This window comes from Lygodium microphyllum, chromosome 23 (genome assembly GCF_053477565.2).
Source record: "Lygodium microphyllum isolate KBCC chromosome 23, Lygodium_microphyllum_v1.1.10, whole genome shotgun sequence".
Taxonomy (NCBI): Eukaryota; Viridiplantae; Streptophyta; class Polypodiopsida; order Schizaeales; family Lygodiaceae; genus Lygodium; species Lygodium microphyllum.
Window position 1 is genome coordinate 80166312 of NC_141157.1, and position 27467 is coordinate 80193778.

At 43.0% G+C, this 27467-nt stretch overlaps 1 protein-coding gene across 1 annotated transcript in view; it reads left to right on the top strand.

The window, feature by feature from the left end:
• Nucleotides 1–27467, top strand: part of ARC6 (Chaperone DnaJ-domain superfamily protein) — an 80131-nt gene that overhangs the window by 20972 nt on the left and 31692 nt on the right. Inside the window, exons 2-3 of the mRNA XM_087664290.1 lie at nucleotides 25026–25256; nucleotides 25355–25579. Of these exons, the coding sequence (XP_087520416.1) occupies nucleotides 25026–25256; nucleotides 25355–25579 (456 nt within the window). The remainder of the gene's footprint in view (nucleotides 1–25025; nucleotides 25257–25354; nucleotides 25580–27467) is intronic.

Below are 27467 nucleotides of genomic sequence, written 5' to 3' on the forward strand. Positions count from 1 at the left end.
ACAAGAAGAGTGGGATGATTTGGATGAGCTTGCACGCTCTACCATAGAGCTCTCAGTGTCAGATAATTTGCTCTTTAACTTTGAGAAGCTGTCTGTATATGCAATGTGGCAAAGACTTGAAGAATTATATGCTTAGAAAAGTGCAGCCAGCAAGGTTTATTGGCTGAAAATGTTGATGGATCTTTGCATGAAGGAAGACAGCCATGTCTGTACATTTGAACGAGCTCAACTCAATTTTCAGTCAGCTAATTGCTTTGGATTTCCACATTGATGATGAGTTCAAGGCTACTTTCTGCTATGCACTTTGCCGGAAAGTTGGGATACTTTCAGGACAACAGTAACTCAAATGCTCAGCTGTTATGTTTTGATGTGGAGAGTTCTTTGCTAATGGAAGAACTCAACATGCAAAAATAATTCAGCAAACAAGTCTTCTAATGCATTGCACACCAGGGCAGATTTCAGCAAAAGGGCAGTTTTAAAAATAGAGCACGTAGCAAGTCTGGTGGCAAAAATGTAGAGTGTCATCATTGTGGCAAAAAATGGCACTACAAACAAGATTTCTTTTACTTGTAGAAAGAGAAAGGCAAAAGCAAAAACATTGAAGACAACAAGGCTGAGAAAAAGGACAACCAACGTGCAAAGAAAAGTAGTGTGAAGATAAAGGAGGTAAATGTAGTTACTCAAGAGAATGATAGTGACGGTGATGTACTTCTCGCTTCTTCTTTGAGTGCATATGCATTGATTGTAGATTCTGATGATGACGTGCACACTTGGATACTTGTTTCGGGTGCATCTTTTCATGTTACATCATATCATGAGTGGTTTTCTAACTACAATGGTAGTGCATGTGGTGTTGTCCACTTGGGGGATAACTATGTATGTAAAATTGCAAGTATTGGCAATGTAAAATTGGAATTTCAGCATGGCTCCATGTTTGTTTTGCATAATGTGAGGCATGTACCTTAGCTTAAGAAGAACTTGATAAGCACAGGGCAGCTAGATGACGAAGGCTATCACACCACCTTTGGGGATAGCAAATGGAAAATTTGTAAGAGCTCTCGCATTGTTGCCAAGGGTTCCAAAAGTGATACTTTGTATCCTTCGCATGTGTCTAGCGTGCGTGACCATGTAGTCGTCATAACTGAGCAGCCAAGTGTCTCTTTGTGGCATAGCCGGTTGGGATACATGAGTCAAATTGGAATGAAAGTGCTTTCTCGTTTGGGTTATTTGCCGTCTTTGAGGTATGCTGATTTTGAACAATGTGATCATTGTATTTAAGGTAAGCATGCTTAAATGTCACATAAAAAATCTTTACCCTTACAGTTCGTACATTTTGATATATGCTAGATGCCAGGGTTATCTCTAGGGGGAAAGAAGTATTTCATTACTTTTATTGATGATGCCATACTCAAAGTATGGGTTTATTCAATCCTTCATAAAGACGAGGCTTTGGATAAATTTAAAAAATTCCTGGCACTTGCTGAAAATCAAACCTACAAGACATTAAAGTATCTTCATTGTGACAATGGTGGGGAATATGTGTCCAAGTCCTTTTAGGGCTTTTTGATAGCAAAGGGATTAAAAGGAAGCTCACCGCCCCTCACAATCCACCCCCAAATGGTGTTGTAGAGCATATGAACAGGACCATTCAAGACAGGGTCTCTACAATGCTGTCACATGTTGCTTTACCTCATGGATTTTGGGCAGAGGTTGTTATAATAGCCGTACACTTGATTAATTAGTCACCAAATAGGTCTTTTGGGGGGGGGGAGTCTCTCAAGAAGCATGGTCGGGTAAGCCATCTTCGTATGCTCACTTGAGAGTGTTTGGTTGTGAGGCATTTGTGCACTTTGTAAGAAAGAACGTAACAAACTTGAGCCAAAGTCTTATAAATGTATTTTCTTAGGATATGGTAATGAGGGTGAAATGGGGTAGAGGCTGTGGGATCCCAAAAAAAGGAAAATTGTATGCAACAATGATGTTATCTTTCAGGAAGATCGCATGCACAAACAACTTGAAAAGATTGAGGAAGTCAAAAGGGTTGTACCCCGGGATGATATACTGATAGGACAACAAAGGATGCCCGCTAGACAGCAGCAAATACCTGTTGTAAATGGCCCTGAAAAGGCAGGGAATGATATTGAAAATGATCAGCAAGATATTGCCCATGATGTACCATAATTTTAGTAAGAACAAATGCCTTTGGAACAACCAGAACCAGCTGTATAGCGTGCTGAACATGCAGAACAACAAGCTGCTAATACAGATTTGCAGGCTGAAGAGCTGGCAAATCTTGATCATTGGGTCCGTAGGTCAATCAGAATATGCAAAGACACAGCCAGATAGGTTTGTTCTTGGTGTCAATTATGTGGCTGATTATGTCATCTTGACATATTGTGGTGAGTTGTCATGCTTCAAGGAAGTAATGGACAGAAAAGATAGCAAGAAATGGCATAAGGCTATGCTATCGGAGATGGAATCTCTCATGAAAAATGACACTTGGGATTTGGTGCGTTTGCCTAAAGGGTAGAAAGTGCTACCATGTAAATGGGTTTACAAAATGAAAGTCACTTTTGGTTCTTTGCCAAGGTATAAGGCACAACTGGTTGCTAAAGGATATAAGTAAGAATATGGAATTGATTTCGATGCCATTTTTTCTCTTGTAGTCAAAATGACTACTTTGCGAACCATTTTGGGCTTGGTTGCATCTGAAGATATGGAACTCATACAGATGGATGTAAAAACAACTTTCTTATATGGTGATCTGCATGAGGAGATCTATACACAATAGCCTGAGTGTTTTGTTTTAAAAGAGAAAAGAGCACATGGTATGTAAACTCAACAAGATTTTGTGTGGGCTGAAACAAGCACCACGAGAATGGTATCATAAATTTGATACATTTATGCAATCTCAGGGATTTCATAGATCTCAAGTTGATCACTGCTTAGACACCAAGAAGGTAGCAAATGATAGCCTTATTCTCTTGGTTTTATATGTGGATGATATTTTGATTGCAGGCAAGGATGTTCATGCTTTGGACTCCTTGAAACAAAGCCTACAATAGCTTTGATATGAAGGATCTTGGTGAGGCCAATCATATTCTTGGTATGCATATACTCGAGGATAGATCGTAGGGTCTTCTCTATTTATCATAGCAGGAGTATGTTACTAAATTTTGCAGTGTTTCAATATGGAGGGGAGGGAAGCCATTGGTGTACCGTTGCCTCTATATGTGAAACTTAGTGCAACTGATAGCCCTACATCTGATGATGGAAAGGTTGAGGTGACCAAGATTCCTTATGCTTCAGCTATTGTAGCTTGATGTATACTATGATTGCTACACGTCTTGACATTGCATTTGAGGTGGGAGTGATTAGCAGGTACACTTCACATCCTTGCTACTAAAAGCATTGGGAAGCAGTGAAGGGTATCATGAGATACCTTAAGGGCACAAAGGACTTGTGCATCTGCTTTGGGAAGCAAAAGTTATCTGTTGTCGGCTTTACGGATATAGACTATGTTGGTCATCCTGACTGCAGGAATTCTGCTTGAGGATATGTGTTCACGTTCACAAGGGGAGCAGTCTCTTGGATATCCAAGTTGCAGAAGTGTGTTGCATTGTCTACTACAGAGGTAGAGTATGTGGATGCCACTGAGGAATGCAAGGAGGCTTTATGGCTTTCACGTTGTCGTGCCACTATGCGGACACAATGTGAAAAACTCTAGAGTGCATCAACATCCGACTTCTTTATTGATATAGAGAGTCAATGTGATTTAAGTCATTAGTGCTAGTGTTCGTGGCATAGATGGTCGAAAATACTAGATTTTTGGATAATTTTAGCCTATTATTTATTGTAAATATCCGAAAAAGCTAGAAAAAACTTCTAGATTAGGATGGCATGCAAAAAGCAAGTTGTTTTTTCAGCCAGTTATTGGATTTTTCCTAAAAAAGAAAGCTGGGCGAAATCACGCACGTTACGATTGCTGTTGACAAGTTGAAAACTGCACTTTGAACTGGAAGAGGAAGGAGGAGTGGTCAGGGAGATCCTTGAGTAGGTGTCTTGAGGTTTTACCCTCCTTTCAAAGCCAAGGGAGCCATTAGATTTGGGTTCCGAGCAGCAGAGAGAAAGCTGTTATTTTGATCCACGTTTTTGGTCTACGAGGGAGCTCCAGGAGATCTAATGCCTGGAGATTGCTTCGGAGTAGCGCCAGACAAAGGATTCTAGATTCTATCAATACATATTGATTCAATTCATTGTGCTTAGTCTTTTTCATGTTTACCTCTTGTCTATTCTTTTTCTTCTCTTCCATCTCCTATCTCTACTTCCTTCTATCTTTGATCCCCGGTGGATACAATCTTTTGACAAAAACCCCTCCGACAATGTTTGGTGAGAGAGCTTGGCATTTCAAAGGTTCCTATCCGCCACTGTGATAGTCAGAGTGCTATCGTGCTAGCACGAAATCCTGTCTTTCATGCAAAGACAAAGCACATACAAGTGAAGTATCATTTTATCAGGGATGTACTTGACAACAAGAGCATTGAGCTTGTCAAGGTATATACGGATGATAACCCTGTATCATAGAAACAGGGAACGGCCGTTCCGGCCTGTAGGAATGGCCTAACGCGTTCCAAACCCTCCAAGGAGGTGAAACGGCCAAGGAGCGTTCCTTGCCGTTCCCAAGGCCGTTCCCTACCGTTCCTTGCCATTCCTTGCCGTTCCCCCTGCCGTTCCCTGTTTGGAACGGCCGTTCCAGGTCTGTTGACAAAAAATTGACGTTTTTTCCGGTTTTTTCTTTTTGCTTGGGTCACACTCCTACCACATATTCACCCATCTCCATTGCCTAATGTGCACACACTAATCTCTCTCTCTCTCTCTCTCTCTCTCTCTCTCTCTCTCTCGGGTTGAAGATTCAAAGTGTTAAGACAACCCACAAGCTCATTGGGTTGAGACAGTTACCATTGCTATATACTTGATTAACTGGTCCCTATGTACTGCTCTTGATTATCAGGTTGTTGCAAAGGAGGTATGGTCTGGAAAATGTCCCTCATATGCTCATTTGCGTATCTTTGGTTGTGAGGCTTTCTGCCATGTTTCCAAGGACAAGCGCAATAAGTTGAATCCTAAGTCTGTGAAATGCATCTTTCTTGGTTATGGAGATGCATGTGAGATGGGCCATTGCCTATGGGATTTGCAGGCTTGGAAGGTTATTGTAGCCATGATGTTGTTGTCCATGACAAGAAAATGCATAAGTAGCCTAAGTATGTTGTTGAGGTATGCAAGGTGATATGTCAAGAGGAGCCCTCTGTTATTGTACAGCCAACTTGACAGCCTATAACAATGGCTGATGCTCCAATGGTCCACGTCCTTGATACTCCACCGGATGTATAGGCCCTACAACTTGTTTTGAGGTGGTCTACTAGAGATAGATGATAGCCTGTTCGTTTTGCGTCCTTTATGGATTATGTTATGGTGACAGATGCTGGTGAGCCTCTTACTTATGATGAGGCCATACATAGAGGTGATAGTCACTCTTGGAAGAGGGGCATGCAATCGGATTTGGCTCCTTTGCTTAGTGGAAAGCATGCTTTGCCATGTAAGTGGGTGTACAAGTTGAAAAGTACCCTTGGACGCCCCAAGCAGGCATACAAGGCTAGATTGGTTGCTAAGGGTTTCAAGCAAGAGCATGGCGTGGACTTTGATGAAGTCTTTTCTCCTGTTGTGAAGATGACTACCCTGCGCTTGGTATATGCTTTGGTTGCTCAACTTGACTTGGATCTTTATCGGATGGATGTCAATATGACTTTTCTTCATGGGGATTTGCATGATGAGATCTACATGGAGCAACCTTAGGGCTTTGCAAAAACTTGGCAAGGACCAACTAGTGTGCAGATTGAGAAAGAGCCTTTATGGCCATAAGCAGACACCTAGGGAATGGTACCATGAATTTATTGCTTTTATGCATTCATAGGGATATTCCTATAGTGATATGGATCGATATTTATACACAAAGAAGGCTCATGATGGTAGTCTTATGATTTTGATCCTCTATGTGGATACTATGCTGATTGCTGGGAGTGCTCACGATGAGTTGGATGACTTGAAAGGTCAACTCAAGAAGAGCTTTGAGGTAAAGGACATGGGACATGCCTCACATATTCTTGGGATACACATTATGCGCGATCGCTCTAAGGTACTCTTTTACTTGTCACAAGAGTACATTGAGAAGGTCCTTGAGCAATTTCATCTACTGGATGTTAAGCCTATTGGGTATCCTTTACCTGCTCATGTGAAGGTTAGTTAGACCGATTGTCCCTATTTGATGAGCAAAAGGCCGAGACGGCCAAGATCCCTTATGCATCTGCAGTGGGTAGTTTGATGTATGCCATGATGGCCACTCATCTTGACATAGCTTTTGCCGTGGGAGTTGTGGCATGCTATACACCTAGGTGACAACATTGGGATGCCATCAAGGGTATCATGAGGTACCTAAAGAGCATAGTAGCTATGTACATCTGTTATGGTGGCCAGGATATAAGACTCATGGGTACATTGACTTTGATTATGCATGACATGCAGACAGTAGGAAGTCCACCTTTGGCTTAGTTTTCACCTTTGCTGGAGGTGTTGTTTCTTGGATGTCTAGGGTGTAGAATTGCACAATCCTATTTACTATAGAGGTAGAGTATGTTGCAGCCATTGAGGCTTGCAAGGAGGCTCTTTGGTTAGGCCAAACCTTGGTATTACTGATGTGGTCCCTACACTGCATTCGGATTCTATGAGTGCTATTTAGTTCAAGAATTCTGTCTTGCATGCAAAGACGAAGCACATTGTGGTGCGTTATCACTTTATTATAGAGGTCGTTGAGGACAAGTTCATCATTGAGCTTGTCAAGATCTCAACTAACCAAAATCTTACAGATCTACTTACTAAAAGTCTTTCAACGGAGTGTTTTGCCTTAGGAAGTTCATGGGTGTTGGATGAGATGACCTCTTTTCTCATCTAGTTGTACCTATGTACATTTGTAGTTTGTCACTTTTTTCTTGTTCTCTCCTCACTAGAGACACATTCGCCTCTAAGTGGGAGGTTGTTGGGGGTAAAGGCGCCCGTGCCTAGTTGCTTGTGTATTAGTTGCATTGATAGTATCCGCATTGTGTATTAGTTATCCTCATACCTATACACTATAGGTAGCAAGCGCCCATTACTATCGTTTTGTTCTTTATTCTTTCGGTGACATTTGAATAAAGGAAAGGTTAGTTACACATTGTGACTATTGGAGTTCCCATATCTTATGTCTCTCTTTCTCTTGCTCTTGTTGCTTCCACCATAGCTCTTACTTCCGCTCTGTGCTTCCACCTCAAGGGCTCACTACCTTCAGTGATCGGTATGACACCTTTTGAGACTTACTTTGAAAAAAACCCAGATGTGTCTTATTTCAAGGTGTTCTTGTGATGCTTATGTTTACATCCCAAAGAAACAGAGGGATAAGTTTGGCTTCCAAAGAACAAGTATTTCTAGTATATAGCTTACAATCCTAGGGATACATGTTTTATGATCCCCTTTCACAAGAGGTATACATGAGTTGAGATGTTTAGTTCGTGGAGTTTCTAGCTACAAGGGGAGGGGGCGGGGGGGGGGGGGGGGGGGGGATGTTAAGTGTCCCATACTTGGAGACCCATGTGATAGTTGGGCACCTGATCCAATGCCTTTGGAACCTATGCCTCTTGAGACTCCTTCATCAATGGAAGAGGAGATTGCTTCACCACCGGATTCACCCCTTGGGCTGGCGCCGATGATGTTAGGTTAGGTTTCAATAGCGCGCGCGCACACACACACACACACATACACACAAACTCACAATAAACAAGTGAACAACAAGAGAGGAGTCATCTGGAAGGTCACATTCACTATGTGAGAATGATGTGATGGTACAATGGCTAAGGTATTGAGTATCACACCCATTGACAGGTGTTCACATGGGGAAAAAATCTTTCTCTAGCTAGAAGGTAAAAAGTGCCGGTACATAAGGGAGGGTTCACACTAGAACTTGGGAGGAACACGGTAAGTATAACAAACCTTCCTCGAGTGAATGATGTGAACAAATATAGGGAATAGACAGATCAATCCCCAGATGGTATCAAGCCTAGAGCCTTGTGGAAGGTTCAAATTTCTCTCTAGAGAGAGCTTTCGTAAACACATTTGTGAAGTCATCTTGTGTAGGGATATAAAACAAATCAATCTCCCCTGCATGGAGCCTCTCTTTGACATAATGATAATGCACCTCAATGTGCTTAGTGCGAGGATGAAAAACTGGATTCCTCACAATTGCCATGGCACTCTAATTGTTAGTATAGATAGGAGTGGGTGATTGATGTCCCGCACTAAGATCAACGAAAAGACATTTGAGCCATGCACATTCCAATGTAGCTGTAAATGTTGCCCTGTACTTCAGAGCTAGATGTGGCCATTGTAGACTGCTTCTTGCTTAGCCAAGAAATGCATGAATCACCAACCATGAAACAATTGCCACTAGTGGATATCCTTGTGTCAAACCAACCAGCGCTATCAATTGTCAGTGAATGTATGCAAACAAAGAGTAGTTCTTTCAAGATAAAAAGGGCCCAATGTTTGAGCGCCTTTGAGATAATGAAAGATACATTTAACTGCTTGCCAATGTGTCGTATCAAGGTTGTGCATAAAGTGTGCCAACTGAGAGACCCCAAATTGAATATCCGGTTGTGCATTACACAAGTACAATAAACAACCAACAACTTGCTGATAGAAAGAAGCATGAAATGGTTCTCCTACATCCTCAAGTGTAAACTTGTGGTGTGTCTCAAGGGAAGTAGAGATAGGCTTGCAGTCTTGCATCTAAAAATGCTTAAGAAGCTACCCAATATACTTAGAATGTTGCAAAATTATGCTCCCCTCAATTGCAGTAAACTTTGTGCCAAGATAGTAGTGCAAGTGGCCAAGATATGTTGCATCAAATGCATGCTGCAATATAGCTTATAAGGCTAAAAATATGTGTCTCATGAGGTCAATCATCAACAGCATGTCATCAATGTAAAGAATGAGAATCAAGTGGCTATCCCCATCTTTGCGGACATAAAGTGTGCTTTTAGCATGTGAATTACTGAAGCCAAGAGCAATCAAGTATGCATGTATCTTCTCATACCATGCCCAGAGAGGTGGGGGACTGGTGGATCTAGCTCCACGAAGGCTTTTACTACAATATCTGGGGGAGGGAAAGAAGAGGAAGCCAGAGGCTAAGAAATAGGAGGACAAGAAGGATGATTCCAAGGATGAGAAGAAAATGAAGCCCAAGTGTCCACACTATGGGAAGGACACTCATCTTGAGGAGAATTGTTGGCAGAAGTATCCCCATTTAAAGCCTAAGGAGGGGTCCGAGGATTCGAAAACTACACTCACTACCACCAAGTCTGTCTTTGTACACTTGTTTGAGGTGGAGGATATGGCTCTTACTTCTTCTTTTGAGAAGGAGCCTTGGCTTGTGGCCAGTGGGGCCTCTTCCCACATGACTTTCTACCAGGATTGGCTTTAGGATACGTGATCCAAAGGGGGACCTGTTACCATAGGTGACAACTCTTTAGTCCTTGTGCGTGGAGTGGAGACCATTCCCTTGTTGTCAAATAGGCATTTTTCTTTGGCCAAAGTCCTCTATGTACTAGATTTGGGCTTTAACCTTCTATGTATTTACAGTCTTACACAGCTAAGTACCCGAGTCATCTTTACCCAGGATGCAATTACAGTGGAGGATTCATTTGCAGGCTCTACTCTTTGGATAGGTACAAGAGCGTGGACTCTACATACTCATAGCAAGGGAGGCATTGGGAATTATTTCATCAATAGTAGCAAGTTGCTCTATCCTTGACATGTAATGTCTGCATCCACAGAATCACTCTCTATTATGTGATCCATTGCAAGCTACTTACACAAATAGGCTATGCAAGCCTCATTGCGCACTTGATATAATGAAGCAAGCTTATCGTAAGCATCCTTGTCCGTTGTGCACGACCAAATATGCGGGATAACTTGTCTCTTGAACGAGAGTACAATCAAAGCATGAGCTTGGGCATCGCATCCATCCCATCTTAACTAATCTTATGTGGGAGATGCAAGAGGAGCTGAAGTGGAAGATCTATTGGTGATAGTGGATGAGTTAGAAGAACATGTAGCATTCTGTGTAGCCAGGCTTGCAAGCCTAACTTTTGAACCACATATATAGCCCCAAAGCTACTTGGCAACAAGAATACGCTTCATCATGTATGCTTGCATGGGATAGTTAGTGCCATCCAATTTGTTTGAGTTTCTAAACATGTTGAGAAAATCATTTGGCTCTGCCATTGCTTGCTGAAATTTTTGGTTTTTTGGTAACTAACCACTGTCCAAAGTACACATGCAGGTGCAACACAAAAAGAAAATATAAAAAACTCACAATTTTTTGAAAAATTGATGGCATTGATGAAGAATTTGTAGCTAGAAAGGCTCAAATGTGTGCGAATCTCAATGTAGAAGATGTAATTGGCCTCAATGTTGATGAATTTGGAGAGATTTCACCAAAGCCCCAAATTTAATTGGTGAAATTTGAGCTTATACCTAAAAATCCCTTGCACCAAATGTAAAACTCTCAAATTTTTGTTGAGATTTGAAATTTTCAAGTAAAAGCCCTAAAATTCTTAAAGAAATTTGGGGGAAATTGAGGTCTAATGTTAAATTCCCAAAATTTGTGCTTGATAGGGGCACTGTGTGTGAATAGGAGCGATTTATTTCATTTCCTTTGGGGTGAGGCAGTGGCTATGACGGTTCATATTCGCAATGGGTCCCCTACTTCAGCATTGCAAAATATGACTCCCTATGAGGCTTTCTTTGGGAAGAAGCCTTTCATAACTTACTTTTGCATCTTTGGGTGTGATGCATATATCTATGTGGAGAAGAAGAAAAGAGGGAGCAAGCTCTATCCCAAGTCGTTGAAGCTTATCTTTGTGGGCTAGAGCACAACCATGAAGGGTTATGGGCTCTACGATCCAATGAAAAGAAAGATCGAGGTGAGCAAGGATGTGATCTTGGATGAGGCTCTGGCCTTCGAAGATCCAATTGATGGTTCTTCGTCATCGACTAACTTCAGATCCCTCCCCCCCATCAACACCTCCCCTTCCTTCTAGGTTTTCCATTTGCACCCCTTCTTCATGTTAGAATTTGCCGATTCTATGGGCAGTGCCCAATGTAATTTGTGTGGTGTGGACACTTATTAAAGTGTCAATGTAAGGTGTGTACACCTAGTGTCTTAGAAACTTAAAGTAGTGACACTAGGCTTTAGAGTAAAATAAACCTAACTCTAGTTAGTTGGTGGAAGGTTGGTTAGGTCAACCCTTGACCTAAACATAAGTTGTACTTTCACTCTATCTTTCATTGTAGCAGGTACACTCTTCTCTTTTTGCTTTAGCTCACTCTCTTGCTGTGATTGTCTCTCCTCTCTCTCTCTCTCCATAGCTGGCTGCCATTTTCCAGCATTTGGTATTAGAGCAGCTCGTATGCGCGGATTCCGTTCAGCCATCGTCAGCTGGTGCCATCCCGCCCAAGGTCCTACTGTTGCCAGCTTGGTTCTCAGCTTGAGGAAGAGTTTTCAACTGTTGTGAGGTGCTGCTGAAGTGGAGGAGGAGCTGTAGTTGAGCCGTCTCTTGTCTACTCCAGATCTGTCCAGTTCAGCCATCAGCTCCAAATCTATCCATTTGCTCCAGATCTGTCCAGCTCAGTCATCTGCTCTAGACTTGTTGTTTTCAGCCTGCGCGCAGCCCTGCACGTAGTCCCACACGCAGCCCTGCATGGAGCCCAAGGAGATGCTGTTTTGGAAGAGCTGCTGCTGTTTTCAGCTCTGCCCGCCATATTCTCAGCTCTACCCGCCAATTTCTCAGTCCTGCCCGCCAATTTCTGCAAACCCTAAAAAGTGCAGAAACCCTAATTTTCAGATTTGGGGTTTTCTCAAAATTTCTGGAATTTCCAGTTTATTTCAGCCATCTCTTCTCAAATCTCAGCTCGTGCTACCCAAAAATTTGGGGCTTTGGTCCGATTGGAGGCCCTTTGCACATATTGTTACCAAACTCATAGACATTGTGCAATTTCTTCCACATTGGCTCAAGAAAATTTGGGGCTTTTTAGTTTTTTTGGATCCGGCACGCATCACGAGCAGATTTCAATTGTTGTCCAGTGTTGACACGCATCTCGAGGTGATATTTCTGCAGAAATTCCAGCTATAAGGTACAAATTTCTTTGATTTCTTTGAAATTTTAGAAAGAAATTTGGGGCTTTTGCTTGACACGCACTCCAATGTAAGCAACAAGCAATAAATAGCATTTAATTGCTGTTATAGTCAGATTGGGCATAGAATTTTGGAAAAATTCAATAAATTTTGGTAAGAATCAGCATTAAGTTTTTGTATTTTGTACTTTTGTGGGCACACATTTCGAGACGGGTGTGGTACAACAGTATAGTGCAGTAATTTACTGGCTGAGTGCTGATTTGGGTGGCATTGTACACACTTGGCATTTGAGTGACAGTTTGGTACTTGTTTCTTTATCTCGTGGGGGATTTTGGTACTCTGAGGAGTATACTCTATACTTTAGCATTGAAGTATTTGGTTGCAGATTTTTGTCTATCATTGATAGCATGGCTTGTTAGGGGAATAATGATCAGAGCAACATCCTTGGTGTCCTCACTCAAGAGGACAAACTTGATGGCTCAAACTACCCACTGTGGAGTTTTATGATCGGTAACCTTCTTGTGGCGAAGGTCTTGTGGGACTATGTTACAGGTGATTTGCAGCGACCAAGAGGTCTTGCACCTCAGACATCTTAGTGTAATGCTTGAGGACAGGTTGCTGGTGCTATTGGTGTTGGTATTGATGCTGCTCTATATGTCACATGCTAATTCAGGATGACTTAAACAACTCCATTTTCAGATTCTATAATTCTCAGACAACTACAATGGAGGTTATGTTGAGGCATTATGGTCTTGAATTGGAGCATAGTGCTCCATCTACTAACCTTTCTTTTAGCGATATCATTGAGGCCCAACTCTTATTTGCCCCATATTCCTTCACAAGGTGCATCTCATTTAGGCACCTCTGTTGATGAGACTGATTATCTCTCAGTTTAAGAAAGTCTATCCATTGGGACACAACCAAAAGTTCAAATTATTTACAATCAAGTCTAGTGGCAGATTCATACAATACATGTTTGTGTGATCCTAATTATGTCTATACTATTGTAATTATCCAGGGACTGCTGATTGTAAGTCGACTAGGAGAACCAGTTTAGTACCAACATGGATTTGAAGAAAACTCTATGATTAGAGATGTTCCACAAACTAATCCTTTATCTTCTCTTTCATTTCTTCTCATTTCATATCCTTCCCTCCCACTTTCACTTCACATTTAGACTCCTCTAAATCTCCTCCTCCAAGATGCCATTTAGAAACATAGACTTTACGTCCATCTAAAAAGCAAACCAATGGTGATGAGTTGCAAGAGCTTAGATGGCTTGAATAGAGCTATAGGTGTGAAAATCTCTATAATCCAACCCTACTTGTTGCTAGGAAAATCCCTTGGCAACAAGCGGTGCCTTATGCTTGTTCAAGGATCCATCTACAAGATACTTGGTCTTAAAGACCAACTTCACACCAATCGCCTTCCACTTCTTTGGATGCAAAACCAAATCCCAAGTCTGGTTTTGCTCGATAGAATCGGGTTCCTTCTGCATAGCATGACACCAAATATCTTCTATGAGAGCCTCATCAACTATAGTAGACTCACGATCCTGAAGAATTTGTGACACAAGGATGTAGTTCACATAAAGTGAACTATCTCGTTGAGCTTGCAATATGGTTGATCTATGTGGGCCTATAGGTTAGCAAGAAAATGAAAAATGCCTAAATCTTGCATAAGCTGTTAATACCACCATGGAAAGGTGATAGGCTCATCTTGCTACTACGAAGGAGACCGAGTACCCTCAGTACTCATAAAGCACCTACCTCACTAGGTGAAGGAAAATCCCCCTCATCCGAATAGGAAGACTCCCCTTTTGACGGCTCAATGCCCTCAGAAGAAACCTAAGGGGGTGGGTTTGGAGTAGGAATACTCAAAGATGAGGTAGAAGAAGGAGCCATCAAGGTTGAAGGGGAGAGAGAGAGGGAGATAAGATAGTAGGGGAAGGAGGCAGAGGAGTCACAAACGAAGTGTTGGAACATGGCAACCAGCTATGGAGAGAAAGAGAAGAGACAATGACAGCAAGAGAGTGAGTTGAAGCAAAAAGAGAAGAGTGTACTTGCTAGAATGAAAGAGTGAAAGTACAACTTATGTTTAGGTCAAGGGTTAACCTAACCAACCTTGCACCAACTAACTAGAGTTAGGTTTATTTTACTCTAGAACCTAATGTCACTACTTTAAGTTTCTAAGACACTAGGTGTACACACCTTACATTGACACTTTAATAAGTGTCCACACCACACAAATTACATTGAGTGCTGCCTATAGAATCGACAAATTCTAACACCCCCCTGTAGTGCCAATGTGATAAAGTACAAGGATGATCAATCACCAAAGGGTAACAAGTTTAAGGACTTTCGAAAAGCCTCAAACTTCTTGCATGGTAGTGCCTTGGTGAAAATGTCTGCAACATTTTTCTGTGTGGGTATATACATCAAGCTAATCTCTCTTGCATAGCATCTCTCTCTAACATAATGGTAATGCACCTCTATGTGTTTCGTGCGAGCATGAAACACAAGATTTCATGCTACTACAATAGCACTCTGACTATCAAAAAGAATGGGTGTAGGACCCTCCAATGGTAAATGTACATCAGCCAACAATCTACGCAACCATACACATTCCATTGTTGCTGTGAAGAGTGCCCTATACTCAACCTCACAAGACGAGGTAGCCACTATAGGCTGTTCTTACTTAGCCATGAAATGCATGAACGGCCTAGAAAGAAACAATGTCCACTAGTAGATTGCCTAGTGTCTACATCACCAGCTCAATCTGAATCACTGTAAGCTTGTAAGAGCAAGTTTCCTCTCCTAGGAAATAATAATGCATGTGACTGACTACCTTGCAAATATCTAAAGATTCGCTTAACAGCTTGTCAATGTATGGTCCGTGGGCTATGCATATACCTGTTCACCTGAGATGTTGCATAATGAATGTTAGGGTGTGTGTTGCAAAGATAAATAAGACAGCCAACAGCCTAGCTGTAAATTGCAACATTAGACATCTCTTCACCATCATGCATAGACAGCTTTAAGCTTGGCTCCATAGGAGTGCACATAGGTTTGTAATCTTGCATATTAAACCTATATAATAGCTTATCCACATATTGTGACTGTGACATGATGATACCATGCTGATTTTGGGTGAATTGAATCCCCAAATAATAGTGTAGGCAACCCATATCTGACATAGCAAATGCATGTTTTAATTCAACCTTAAAATCTGCAATTTTTTCTTCTGTATTCTTAATGTATAGAGTGGGAGCAGTTGGACTATTTTTGAACCCTTTGCTAGACAAATAAGCATCAATTTTGGAGTACCATGCACGAGGAGCCTGTTTGAGACCATAAAGAGCTTTATGCAGCTTGCATACCATGTGCTCTTTCCCCTTAACCACAAACTCTGGAGGTTGTGACACATAAACATCCTCATGCAAATCCCCATTCAAGAATGTTGTCTTAATGTCCAACTGATGTACTTTCCAGCCATAATTTCCAGCCATAGCAATCACACATCTCACCGTACTCATACGAGATGTAGAAGCAAGAGTTTCTTCATAATCTATGCTCTTCTTCTGTGCATAGCCTTTTGCTACCAACCGTGCTTTGTACCTGTCAATTGTACTTTCAGCCTTGCATTTGAGTTTAAAAACCCATTTTGTGCCAATGGCCTTCTTGCCAGGTGGTAAATCCACAAGATCCCATGTAGAGTTAGTGGCAATGGAGTATAACTCATCCTACATGGCTTGCATCAAATGTACATCTTGCTAAGCTTTGTCCAAGGAAGTAGGCTCATCATCATCCAATAGTGAGCTTATGTCATAAACACATGCTCATCACAATCATCTACTTTTGTAAAATCAATCAAATGTGCCCCCCCTCCATCATTTGCTGCATTTCTGGCAGCCCTTCTAGTGCGTTGAGGTATAGGAGCATCCATTTTACTCTCCTGGAGAGTCTATAACAGCCATCTTCGGACTGTTTTGGCTGCATTTACAGCAGCCCTTTCATGCTGTACTGCTTCTTTCACTGCATGTGGCAAACCATTATCGATACCCTACTGTTCGGGAGCATATGGTGCAGCAACAGCTTGCTGTATTAAGTCTCTCCTACCATTTACAGCAGGCACAGACTCCAAAGTAAGTGGCAAAACACCCTCAAAGACATCACCAATGTCATGGGTGGCTGGCATTTGAAACTCATCATGTGAAAATGCAGCATTTTCAGCAAATAGGACATCCCTACTAACAAAGACTTTCTTTGTGCATGGTTCATACAAGTGATAGCCCTTGCTCTCCGAACTGTAGCCAATAAATATGCATTTTACAGCCTTGTCATCAAGCTTTCCACAAAGCTCTTTCGGAACATGTGCATAGGCCATGCAACGAAACACCCGAAAGTAGTCTACTTTGGGTTTCTGGCCATGCCAAGCTTCGAACGCTGTGATCGTCTTCAGTGCCTTAGTGGGTGCATGATTCAACACATGCTTTGCACAATAAAGGCCTTCTAGCCAAAATTTATGAGGTAGCCCCTTGCTTTTTAGCATACAATGAGTCATCTCCATAAGAGTCCGATTCTTCCTTTCAGCAACATCATTTTGCTGAGGAGTCATTCTAATAGTGGCTTGATGCGTAATGCCATGATCAAGCAAATATGTCTCAAAAGCACGAGACATGTACTCCCCCCCTCTATCTGTGCAAAGTGTCTGCACTTTTAAGTCAATTTCAACTTCAAGCTTTGCAACAAGATGTTTGAAATGCATGAATACATCGGATTTTGCCTTCACCCCATACACCCATGTATACTAAGAGTAGTCATCAATAAATGTAACAAAGTACTGATGACCTTCAAGTGCACGCGTCCTCATGGGACCACAAACATCAGAGTGAATAAGCTGCATTTTTCGGACAGCACGCACTATACCATCCTTTTTGAAGGCAAACCTATACATCTTGCCCAAAATACATCCCTCGCATGCATGAGGAGGTGGAGTCTCCACTGGAGGCAAGGCATCTATGACACCTCTGAAGGGTCATCAAACTCCCAAAGCTCATGTGTCCATAGCGGGCATGCCATAGCTCCGCATTTTGCATAGCGGGCGAAAGAGTAGTGACTGCTAAAGCATCATGAGACTGTCTATCATATGTATCCAACAAAAATAGACCCTTATGCAAGGTGCCAGACTGCCTAAGTGCATAATCCATCTCTCTGTCTCTAACAATGCATTTGTCATCCTCAAAGATGACCTACAAGCCATGCTTATTATAAGCACAAATAGACAACAAGTTCTTTGTGATGCCGGGTACAAACAAGACATCTAGAAGCATGAAATCACAACCATCTGCAACAGTAATAGTAACTGTTCCAATGCCACATACATCATAACTACTGTTGTTCACACATGTAGCATGCTTTCCAGTAGGGGCTGAATGCAAAAAGGTAAACAAACACTTCTTGGAAGTGATGTGCTTTGATGTCCCACTGTCAAAATACCATGTTTGCTACGTTTCAGTAGCATTAAATGCTGAATCAGCCATTGAAGAATCATAACTGCATGTAAGAAATGCATAGTCCTCCTCTACAAAGTTGGTTGAAGTATCATCATCAGTAGATTTGTTGGCTGATGGTTCTTGGACAGCCAAACCGGAGTTCTTTTTCTTCTCTTTGGCCAATCTCTTTCTGCATTCATCGATATAGTGACCGGGCTTCTTGCAATAATGGCATTTCCTCCTTCTTTTTAGTATTTTTTGTGTCTTGGACAACCTTATTTGATGACTGTCCAACATTACCCTTTTGTTGATTTTTTACATTTTGCTTGACTTTTCCTTTGCCTCTGAACTTGAAAAGCATAGCCACATCACCTGAACGCAATGCCAGATTCTTCCAAGTCTGATCCTCTTACAGCAAGAGGCCTTTCAACTCCACAAATGTAAGGGGCTACTGCTCCCCCCTCAAAGACAACATCCTGAATGACCTCATCAACATTGAGTAGCTGCTCACGCAAATCGTGTATGTGAGTAAGGTGCTCTGTCACGCTATCACCTTCATCCATGGTCACATTGGCGAACTCTCTACGGAGATAGAATATCTTGGTCTCATTGCGTGCAATCCATGATAGCCTTAGGGTACTCTTTAGAAGAGCACCGAGTCTGATACCAGTGTGGAGATATGCTAGGGTTTGCAAAAGAAAACATGGGGTGTTTGAACATGATTGAAACACAGAGAACTCAAACACAAACGCAAAAATGCAAAATGCAAAAGCAAAAACACAAATAGAGAAGAAAGAGAACTTTGAAGTCATTAAATGAATGCTGTAAATGAAGGAAAGAGTGTACAAGATGCTCCAAGGTAGATTTGTCCAAACGATTGATGACTCTTGTGGAAGTGGGTTGAGGGAGTGGTTGGAGAGCGACGTCCATTGGGGATGGATCTGGAGTACTATAGCCACTAGTTGGAGAAGAGATGACGCTGAAAGTGGAAGGGTGGTAGGTTGGAAACCAAAATGCAGCTTGCCCAAGGTGTCCATAGTTTGTGCAAACTTGCGGAGGTTGTGAACACTTATCTTTTTGGGCTTGAGAGGGGGAGTTGAGGCATTGATTAGTTCTCCTTGAAAGAGTCCTAAAAGCATTTAATGCTGATGACAAAAAATAAATAGCTTTATTCTTGAAGCATAGGGAAAATGCACCAAAATTCTTTGTACATGTAGAATTAGTTCCTAGTGCATCCTTTCATCCCTGGTCATTCTCACATCCAACCTTCAGCCATCAGCCTATTACCCTCACACTGCTTCCCATACCCCATCCCATAGTTGCCAAGAAACTGTTTCATAAGGCTAGGAAGCTTGTTTCATACTCCGCCCGACGTTTCATAAACATATGAAACACCTATTTCAAACTTTCAAAAAAGCCCTACCATAATAAATATGCCTGAACTTTTGTAATCAACATTTATGATGGATTCTTTCTACACAATGGAATGGATATTTGCATTGATTATAGGAATTTTGTTTGAGTAGTTGTTTATGATGTATGTATATATTGATGGCTTTTTCTATAGTTAAAGCCAAAGTTGGTCATGGATAGGACCACAATAAATGTGAATGTTCATGCTATGTTGAATTTTCATTTACATTCTACAAAATCATGAATCATGATCAATTTGTGTTTGCTACGTTACATGAGCCACACTCTATGTGTATATGAAGTCTTATAGTTCTTTTCCATCTCGAATGAAATCCATTTCTAGCTTTTAGGAAATTCGCATGAAACCTGTTTCATACCTCACGTTTCAGAAACCCTTGGCAACTATGCCCCATTTGGAGGAGCTGCTACTCATTTATCAGCTGATCATGATCTTCTACTTGCTGTTGCCCCCCTAGAGGACATTGCCATGATTGGTGGATTACACAACTGCTGCCACTCAATTGCTTGCTGCCCACAACTTTTTTGTTAGCAGTCATGTTTGTCATGCCTTGTCATCTCCTGCCTGTGAGCCTCAGTCTGAGTCAGACGAGGACATTAGGAGCTCTGACATGTCTGTCATATGTTATGATGGGGGAGACTAGTCACTCTTGACTGGCTGTCTTAGGATGTGTATTTCTTTTTGGCCTCTTTTAGTGGGCAGCCACTGGCTGCTCGGCCACTTTTTTGGTCACTGATGTGGGGTATCCATTTTAGGGCATTTTTAGGATTTGCGCCCATTTTAGGGTTAGGGTTAGGGTTTGTCCTTTTGCCTATTTATAGGCAGCCCCCCTCCCCACTTGATCACTTGTCTTCTTGCAGATTCCGACACTCCTTCTCCCCCGTGGTGGTGCTGCCATCATCATCAGCCTGATCTGGTGCCCTCACTGACGCTTCGGGCTGCGTGCAGGGACTAATCAGTCCATTTTAGTGTATTTAGCATTCATTTCAGTCAATGCAGATTTCTCTTCCTTATTTTCTGCTTTCTCTCTCTCTCTCTCTCTCTCCCTCCGTGTTCGTATTCCCTCTTCTGTAGCGCACTCTCACATGGTATCAGAGCTGAAGGAGAGTACACGGAGCTGAGATTTACGCGGGAGATCACCCAAATCTTTGCGTTTGCTGTTGGCCTCATCCCCAACAGTCAAGGTGGCCCTTCCAAGAGGTCACCATCCTTGCGTTTGCTGCAGGCGTCCCCTCCAGAAGCTGCCACGTGTCACCAGCCTTGCGTTTGCTGCAGGCGCCCCCCTCCAGAGGCTGCCACGTCATCACAAACCAGTTCCTGCTTGCGTTTTCAGTCAGGGCAGCCAGTCCTCTAGCTGGGCGACACTCCTCCAGTCTACGTTTTGCTGATCTGGCTGTCGTTCCATCTCCAGGCGGCTCTTTTCCTGTTGGCGACCTATTCCCAGGCTGCGTTTTGGTGCTGGCAGCTTCTATCTTGGTGATATTCATCAGACAACCTTGCGTTTTGTAGCTCCAGGTATCTGTAGGCCTCCCTCGCCTGCGTTTTGGTGATTGGTGACCATACTGCTGGTCATTATTCGGCATCGGCAAAGTTTTCTTTGGTGTTTGGTGTTTTGTTGATTGGAAGATGTCTTCTCATCAGTTTACGGGCTTTGATGATTTAGATGACGAGCTTTTGTCTCGACACTCATCTGAACGGAGGCATGATTTCTATCACGAGGACTGTCGTCCGGGGTCTATTCCTCTTTCCCGTCCCCCTTCTATTCATGTATCTCGGCGAGCCCCTTTCAGTGGCCCGAAGATGCAGCCTTTGGTACCCCTGTACAGGTACCCGTACTTTCTCAGCTGCCCAAAGAGGACCGGTTGGATGGCTCCAACTTTTCTCTATGGTCCTGCAAGGTGGAGTGTATCTTGGACTCCTTCAATCTTTGGGAGCTTGTTTCTGTTCCTATTCCCCGGCCTAAGGTGGATTCCGCAGATGGGACATCTATGGATTGTGCAGCCTTATGGGATCCGCTCAATTCTAGAGCCAGATTTTTTTCTTTCTGAGTTTGCAGGATTCTGTCCTTGTTCATGTTCACAGGTTGAAGACTGCAGCAGACGTGTGGAGAAAGCTCGCGTCTCTCTATCAACAGAAGACGTTTGCCCATCGGATATCTCTTGAAAAGAAGTTGCGGATGCTCGCTATTGATGATAGTTCTTCCATGAAGGACCACATCAACAGATTACAGGATATGAGGGATGAGCTTGCATCCCTCGGTCGGACGATATCTTCTGAAGACATGGCCATGATTCTCTTGACTCAGCTGCCATCGCCTCAGTTTGATGTCTTCTACACCAGCCTTCTTACATCGAGGACCTGTGAGAAGCTTCTATGGGAGGAGCTATCCCCGCTTGTCTTGGAGCATGACGAGCGACTCAGAGAGGTCAGTGCTAGTGGATCCGACTCCACTAGAGCCTTTGTTGCAGGTTCGGGAGGACAGAAGAAGAAGAAGAAGTCAAAGGCTAAGAAGAAGGATAGTTCTTCCGGCTCCGACTCAGATTCAGAGAGGCCGAAGTGCCCACACTGTGGGAAAGTGACACATCCCGAGGAGAAATGCTGGAAGAAGTACCCTCACCTTCGTTCGGGAGAGAAGGGTGGCTCTACATCGGAGCCTTCTTCTACCTCTACACCAGCTGTTACCCATGAGTCAGTGTTCCTTCATATCCATGCTTTGGAGGAGGATCCTTCTTCCGTGGCTGCAGTGTCTTCTGCGCAACCTTGGTTAGTGGACAGTGGTGCTTCGAGTCATATGACTCCCAGAGGTGATTTGTTACAGGATCTCCATCCATCAGAGGGTTCAGTCACTGTTGGTGATATTTTATCGGTGCCTATTAGTGGTGTTGGCACATTGCCTTTGTTTACCGACCGACCTTCGAGCTCCTTTTCACAGGCCCTACATGTTCCGGATTTGGGCCTTCCCCTCCTCTCAGTTTATGGCCTTACGAGGCTTGGCACACGAGTGATCTTCACCGAGCATGCCGTTGTTATTGAGGATTCTTTTATAGGAGTTGTCTTATCTACAGGTTGGCAGGAGAGCGGGCTTTACAGGCTCCATTCCCCTTCTTTGATGCAGGGTCCTCCGAGGTAGTCTATTGCTACACCCGTTCCCGCTTGTGCACCTTCTATTCCACAGGTTTCTTCCCATCCCCCACCTTCTCCTCCGGTGGTTCCCTCGTACCCCCCATCCCTTTCAGAGGGGGACGCTCTCGGTGATGCGGCTGTGGATTCCCTGGCCCCTAGTGTTTTAGAGGGGGATTCCCAGGATCGTGAGGAGCTCCTTCAGCTGCAGTCTCCATCGACGGCCTTCATCGACATTGGCATTCCTCTTGCCACCCCAGGATCTATTTCCTCTTCGGCCTTCAGCCACATCCAGGATCTGAGAGGGGGTGTTAGCAGTCATGTTTGTCATGCCTTGTCATCTCCTGCCTGTGAGCCTCAGTCTGAGTCAGACGAGGACATTAGGAGCTCTGACATGTCTGTCATATGTTATGATGGGGGAGACTAGTCACTCTTGACTGGCTGTCTTAGGATGTGTATTTCTTTTTGGCCTCTTTTAGTGGGCAGCCATTGGCTGCCTGGCCACTTTTTTGGTCACTGATGTGGGGCGCCCATTTTAGGGCATTTTTAGGATTTGCGCCCATTTTAGGGTTAGGGTTAGGGTTTGTCCTTTTGCCTATTTATAGGCAGCCCCCCTCCCCACTTGATCACTTGTCTTCTTGCAGATTCCGACACTCCTTCTCCCCCGTGGTGGTGCTGCCATCATCATCAGCTTGATCTGGTGCCCTCACTGACGCTTCGGGCTGCGTGCAGGGACTGATCAGTCTATTTTAGTGTATTCAGCATTCATTTCAGTCAGTGCAGATTTCTCTTCCTTATTTTCTGCTTTCTCTCTCTCTCTCCCTCCGTGTTCGTATTCCCTCTTCCGCAGTGCACTCTCTCACTTTTCACAACTTGTCCCAGCTGCCACGAGCTCATCAGAGGCCACCACAGCTTGGCAACATCATCTACAGCCTGGAAACATCATTTTTCATGCAGTTGACCTGTTTGGGGCCTCTCCTATAGCTGCATTTTGCTGTTAACAGGCTGCCGTGCAAATGACGACATCATATATTTTCATGATCAGCAGGCCGCCCATCAGTCACCTTAACTCCAGCCATCACTCAGAATGTTGATGTCATCAATGGCCTGCCATGTTTGCATTTTATAGCTGCTGGACCTGTAATTTCTGCTGCCATCATCATCCGACATCAAAATCACAGCTTGATGGACTGGTTGTGCTGTGTTTTGGTATATTCTGCTGCTGTCATCATCCGACATCAAAATCACAGCTTGGTCAACTGGTGCTACTGTGTTTTGGTATCTATCTTGAGTACAACACACCCTCCCAGAGTCTTTGACACCACTTGCAGCTCACCCCATCTTGTGTACGACACACCCTTCTGGCACTTTGACACCACTCTCAGCTCACCCAATCCCCGGTCCTTCAGACACGGAGGTTTGAGGCCCCTTTCTAGCATATTCATCATATCAGTATTCATTCTTCATTCATCTTCTGGCTTCTCTTCATCTCGAGTTCTACATTATACTCCATGTTTGTCCTACACTTTGCATTTCTCTATCTGCGCTTGAGCATTTCTTTACACACCTCCCTTCAGTAATGTGTTAGGCGGATTGACGTTGATGACATGGTGTGCTGAAGATGGAGGAATATGTGGATACTTTGATGGGCTAAGATGATGAGGAAGAATGTGAACTCCATGGTGGATAAAAGATGGAGTGGTGAGTTCTCATGGAATGAACATCCCAAATGCTTCACACTATCTCAAATATAAGTACTATACTTTGATACTATGTAAGGGTGAAATAAGTGGGGTATAATTAGGGCCATGAAGAATGGATGAGCTCCATATTACGACAGCAATATACTTTGATGACAGAAATATAAGTACTATACTTTGATGGCTGAAGGCTCCATATTACGACAGCAATATTAGTGCTAGGAAGGAATGCTGATGTGATAGGCTCAAACAGGCATCTCCAGCCACAGCAACACTAGTCATAGGAGACGGTAATGTGTTTGCCAAGGGCTGGAGTAGGCAATAGCAGGGGCATGCATGGTGAGATAGAGGTTGGCTCTAGGCTGATAGAGGTGTGGCATGGAAAGATCAATGGTTGGAGATTAGGTGGGATAAGGAATGGCTTCTGCTAGCTGTCCTAGAGTCGAATAAATTTTGCATGAGTTAGTATTTACATTTGGCCTGATTCAGCCTTGCTTAACAGGTAATAGCAAGCCTTTGTAAATGCTTGATGTTGAGCTACTTTTCATCTTTGCTTGTAAAGGAACTGGCTGATCAAGGCAAAAAACGTTTGTTGGCACTTCCACATCTTTATCAAAATATTGCAATGTTCTCTTGTTCTCATGTCTTGTACTTTCCTAGTTTGTAATTTTTGATAAACTCCCCAACTGAGGGATTCTCTGTGTTCAGACAAAGTGAATGTACAACTGGTTTAACTGCTGGGGCTGCTACTGAAACTGAGGGGCTACCCACAAACATGTAGTCCCATGTTTTCTGAAGCAGCAATTGTTCCTCATTACAGGTTGACTGTGCAATTTATGTTGTATAAGGTAGTGGGACTCACATATAATTTCAAGCAGGTAGATCGACTTCTGATTAGTGTGATGCCCATTAAGCTAACTTAGTTGTTGAATTAAAGCTGGTAGTGCTGGTGGTGTTTCATGTTTTTTATTGTGAGCTCTGTTTTCTGGATTATGGCAGGTTTTGGGGGTAGATACACATCATTTGGCTGATGCAATTGTTAGAGCATATGAGGCACGCATCAGTAGTCCTCCGAGAGAAGGTTTTAGCCAAGAGGCTTTGGCTTCTCGTCAGGAAATTCTTAGAGGAGCATGTGAGACTTTGGCTGATCCAGAGTTACGTGGTGAATATAACGATAACCTTGTGGAGGATGAGGCTGAGGCAGTCATGGTGGATGTACCTCTCAGCAAGGTGATCAATAGATAATATTGTTTTAGCCTTTCAGAACTCAACAATTGAATTAGCTGCAAGGACTGAACTGATCATAATTCTTTAATGGGTTTTCCTAGGTTCCAGGGGCACTCTGTATACTTCAAGAAGTTGGTGAGATGGAGATAGTATTGCAAGTTGGGCAAAATCTACTTCGAGAACGACTATCTAAGTCATTTCAACGTGATGTTGTTCTGGCTATGTCATTGGCTTATGTGGAGCTTTCTAGAGAAGCAATGGCTGAAACACCACCTGGGATTGTTCGCAGCTGTGAGCTTCTCGAACGTGCTTTGAAGTTGCTTCAAGTAAGAAACATTAGGAAAAGGCCTTTAGTTTTCTTTTGAAATTTTCACCATTACTTTGTTCTAAAAAACAGAGTTGCTCAGACATTAGAATGTTTTCCCTCATTTGATGTTAAACACTGGGATTCACCTTCTTGGGTCTAGCCAATGCCATGCGTTTTGTTGGTGAGCATGAGAGTTAGCTTCTTCAGTCTACCCAATGCCATACTTTGTGTTGGTGAGCATGAGTTATGTCAATGCGTGGTTTTGTGTTGAAAGTTGAAATGTATACTGGAAAAACTATACTGATAGCAATGCCTCTTCTTAGTAGCATCAGTTTTGTTTTATCCATGCAAAGCCTGAGATGTGAAACTAGATGAAATATGTCTGAACACGCTTGAGATTTGTGAACATAATATTTCACCATGTTGAGTGAAATCTCTATTCCACCGAAATCTATGAATTCAAAATTGCATGTTTTTGTCAGCTGGTTGTTGTAGCTCAGCAAATTCTATAGAAGGGGCTCATTGCCCACTGGCACTTTTATCCCTCGCTCGTACATTGCTCACTGGCACTTTTATCCTTCACTCGCACCCTGCTGCACCAGCCATTACATTTCCATGCTCTTTCATAATCTGTTGCCAGCATTCTCTCTCATCTCTCATCATTGTTGTGATCCTCATCCTTGAAGTTGAAAGACCTAAACCTAGATTGCTAGAGAGGAAGGGAATGAGACCTAGAGAAGAAGATGAAATATAGGATCTATGTCTAAATTGCTGAAGGCATGAGGAAGACAACCTAGATGCAAGCTTAACGAGGGAGGGGCAGGATTTGAGAATGAATAGCACCAAAAACATGCTTATATGAAACATAAGGTAAAGTTATAGATATACCTTTTTGTGTTCTTCTGCATCTAGAGCCTCCTCTATTTGTGTTTACATATTGGTACTAGTCTTGGTCTCCTAGGTAGCTTATACTTTGTTCATGCATAATAGAAGCAGCCATTTTAAGGCCGGCAGGAGGTAGGGGCTTGGTTTTTCTGACTAGGAAGAGTGGTGTAGTTGGAACCTCTTGTGTATTCAAGGTGTCTAGGTTTTGAATTGTCATTCTCTGCTCAGCCTGATCTGGCTGGCAGTGAAGTGTCGATGGTGTTGAGGTGGAGTCAAGCAAGGTGGTCTGTTCCACTAGGCTTTCTTGGAACAGGATTATATGAACTTACCATTGGGCCTGGGAGGAACCAAAAAGGGTGGGGAGGCAAAGGAGGGGGAGGACATGGAGGCGAAGTAGTGGTTCCAAGAGGTATCCTGGAAGGTAAGAGTGGGCTGATGGAGGAGGGGGTGCAGTTGAAGAAGGTCCACCTCATGAAGAAGCACCATTGACAAGAGGGTTAGAGACCATAACCTCATCAAAGAACAAATTCTGACTCACCACAATCTTATGTTTATTGGGATCATAGAGCATGTATACTTTGGTCCGTGATTGTAACCAACGAAGATGTGCTTCTTTGACTTGTCATCAAGCTTGCTCATGTGCTTCTTGTCCACATGGACATAGGCATCACATCTAAAGATGCGGAAATGAGAGATAGAAGGCTTCTTGCCAAATAAAGCCTACCATGGGGTCATGTTGTTCAAAACTGCTATTCGAGACTTGTTGATATGAATAGCGATAGAATTCCCGTCCCCCAAAGGGTCGGAGGAGTCTTGGATGCTCTAACATCAAACATGCCATCTTCAACATAGTTTGATTTGCTTGCTCCATGACACAATTCTCGGATCGTGTGTTCAAATGTGTATATACTATTCTTCATCTTGATCCCGTGCTCCCTGCAAAACTTGTCAAACACTTTGGAACAAAACTCTCCTCCATGGCTAGCTCAAATCCTTGGAACCTTGAAAGAAGTTTGCTTTTC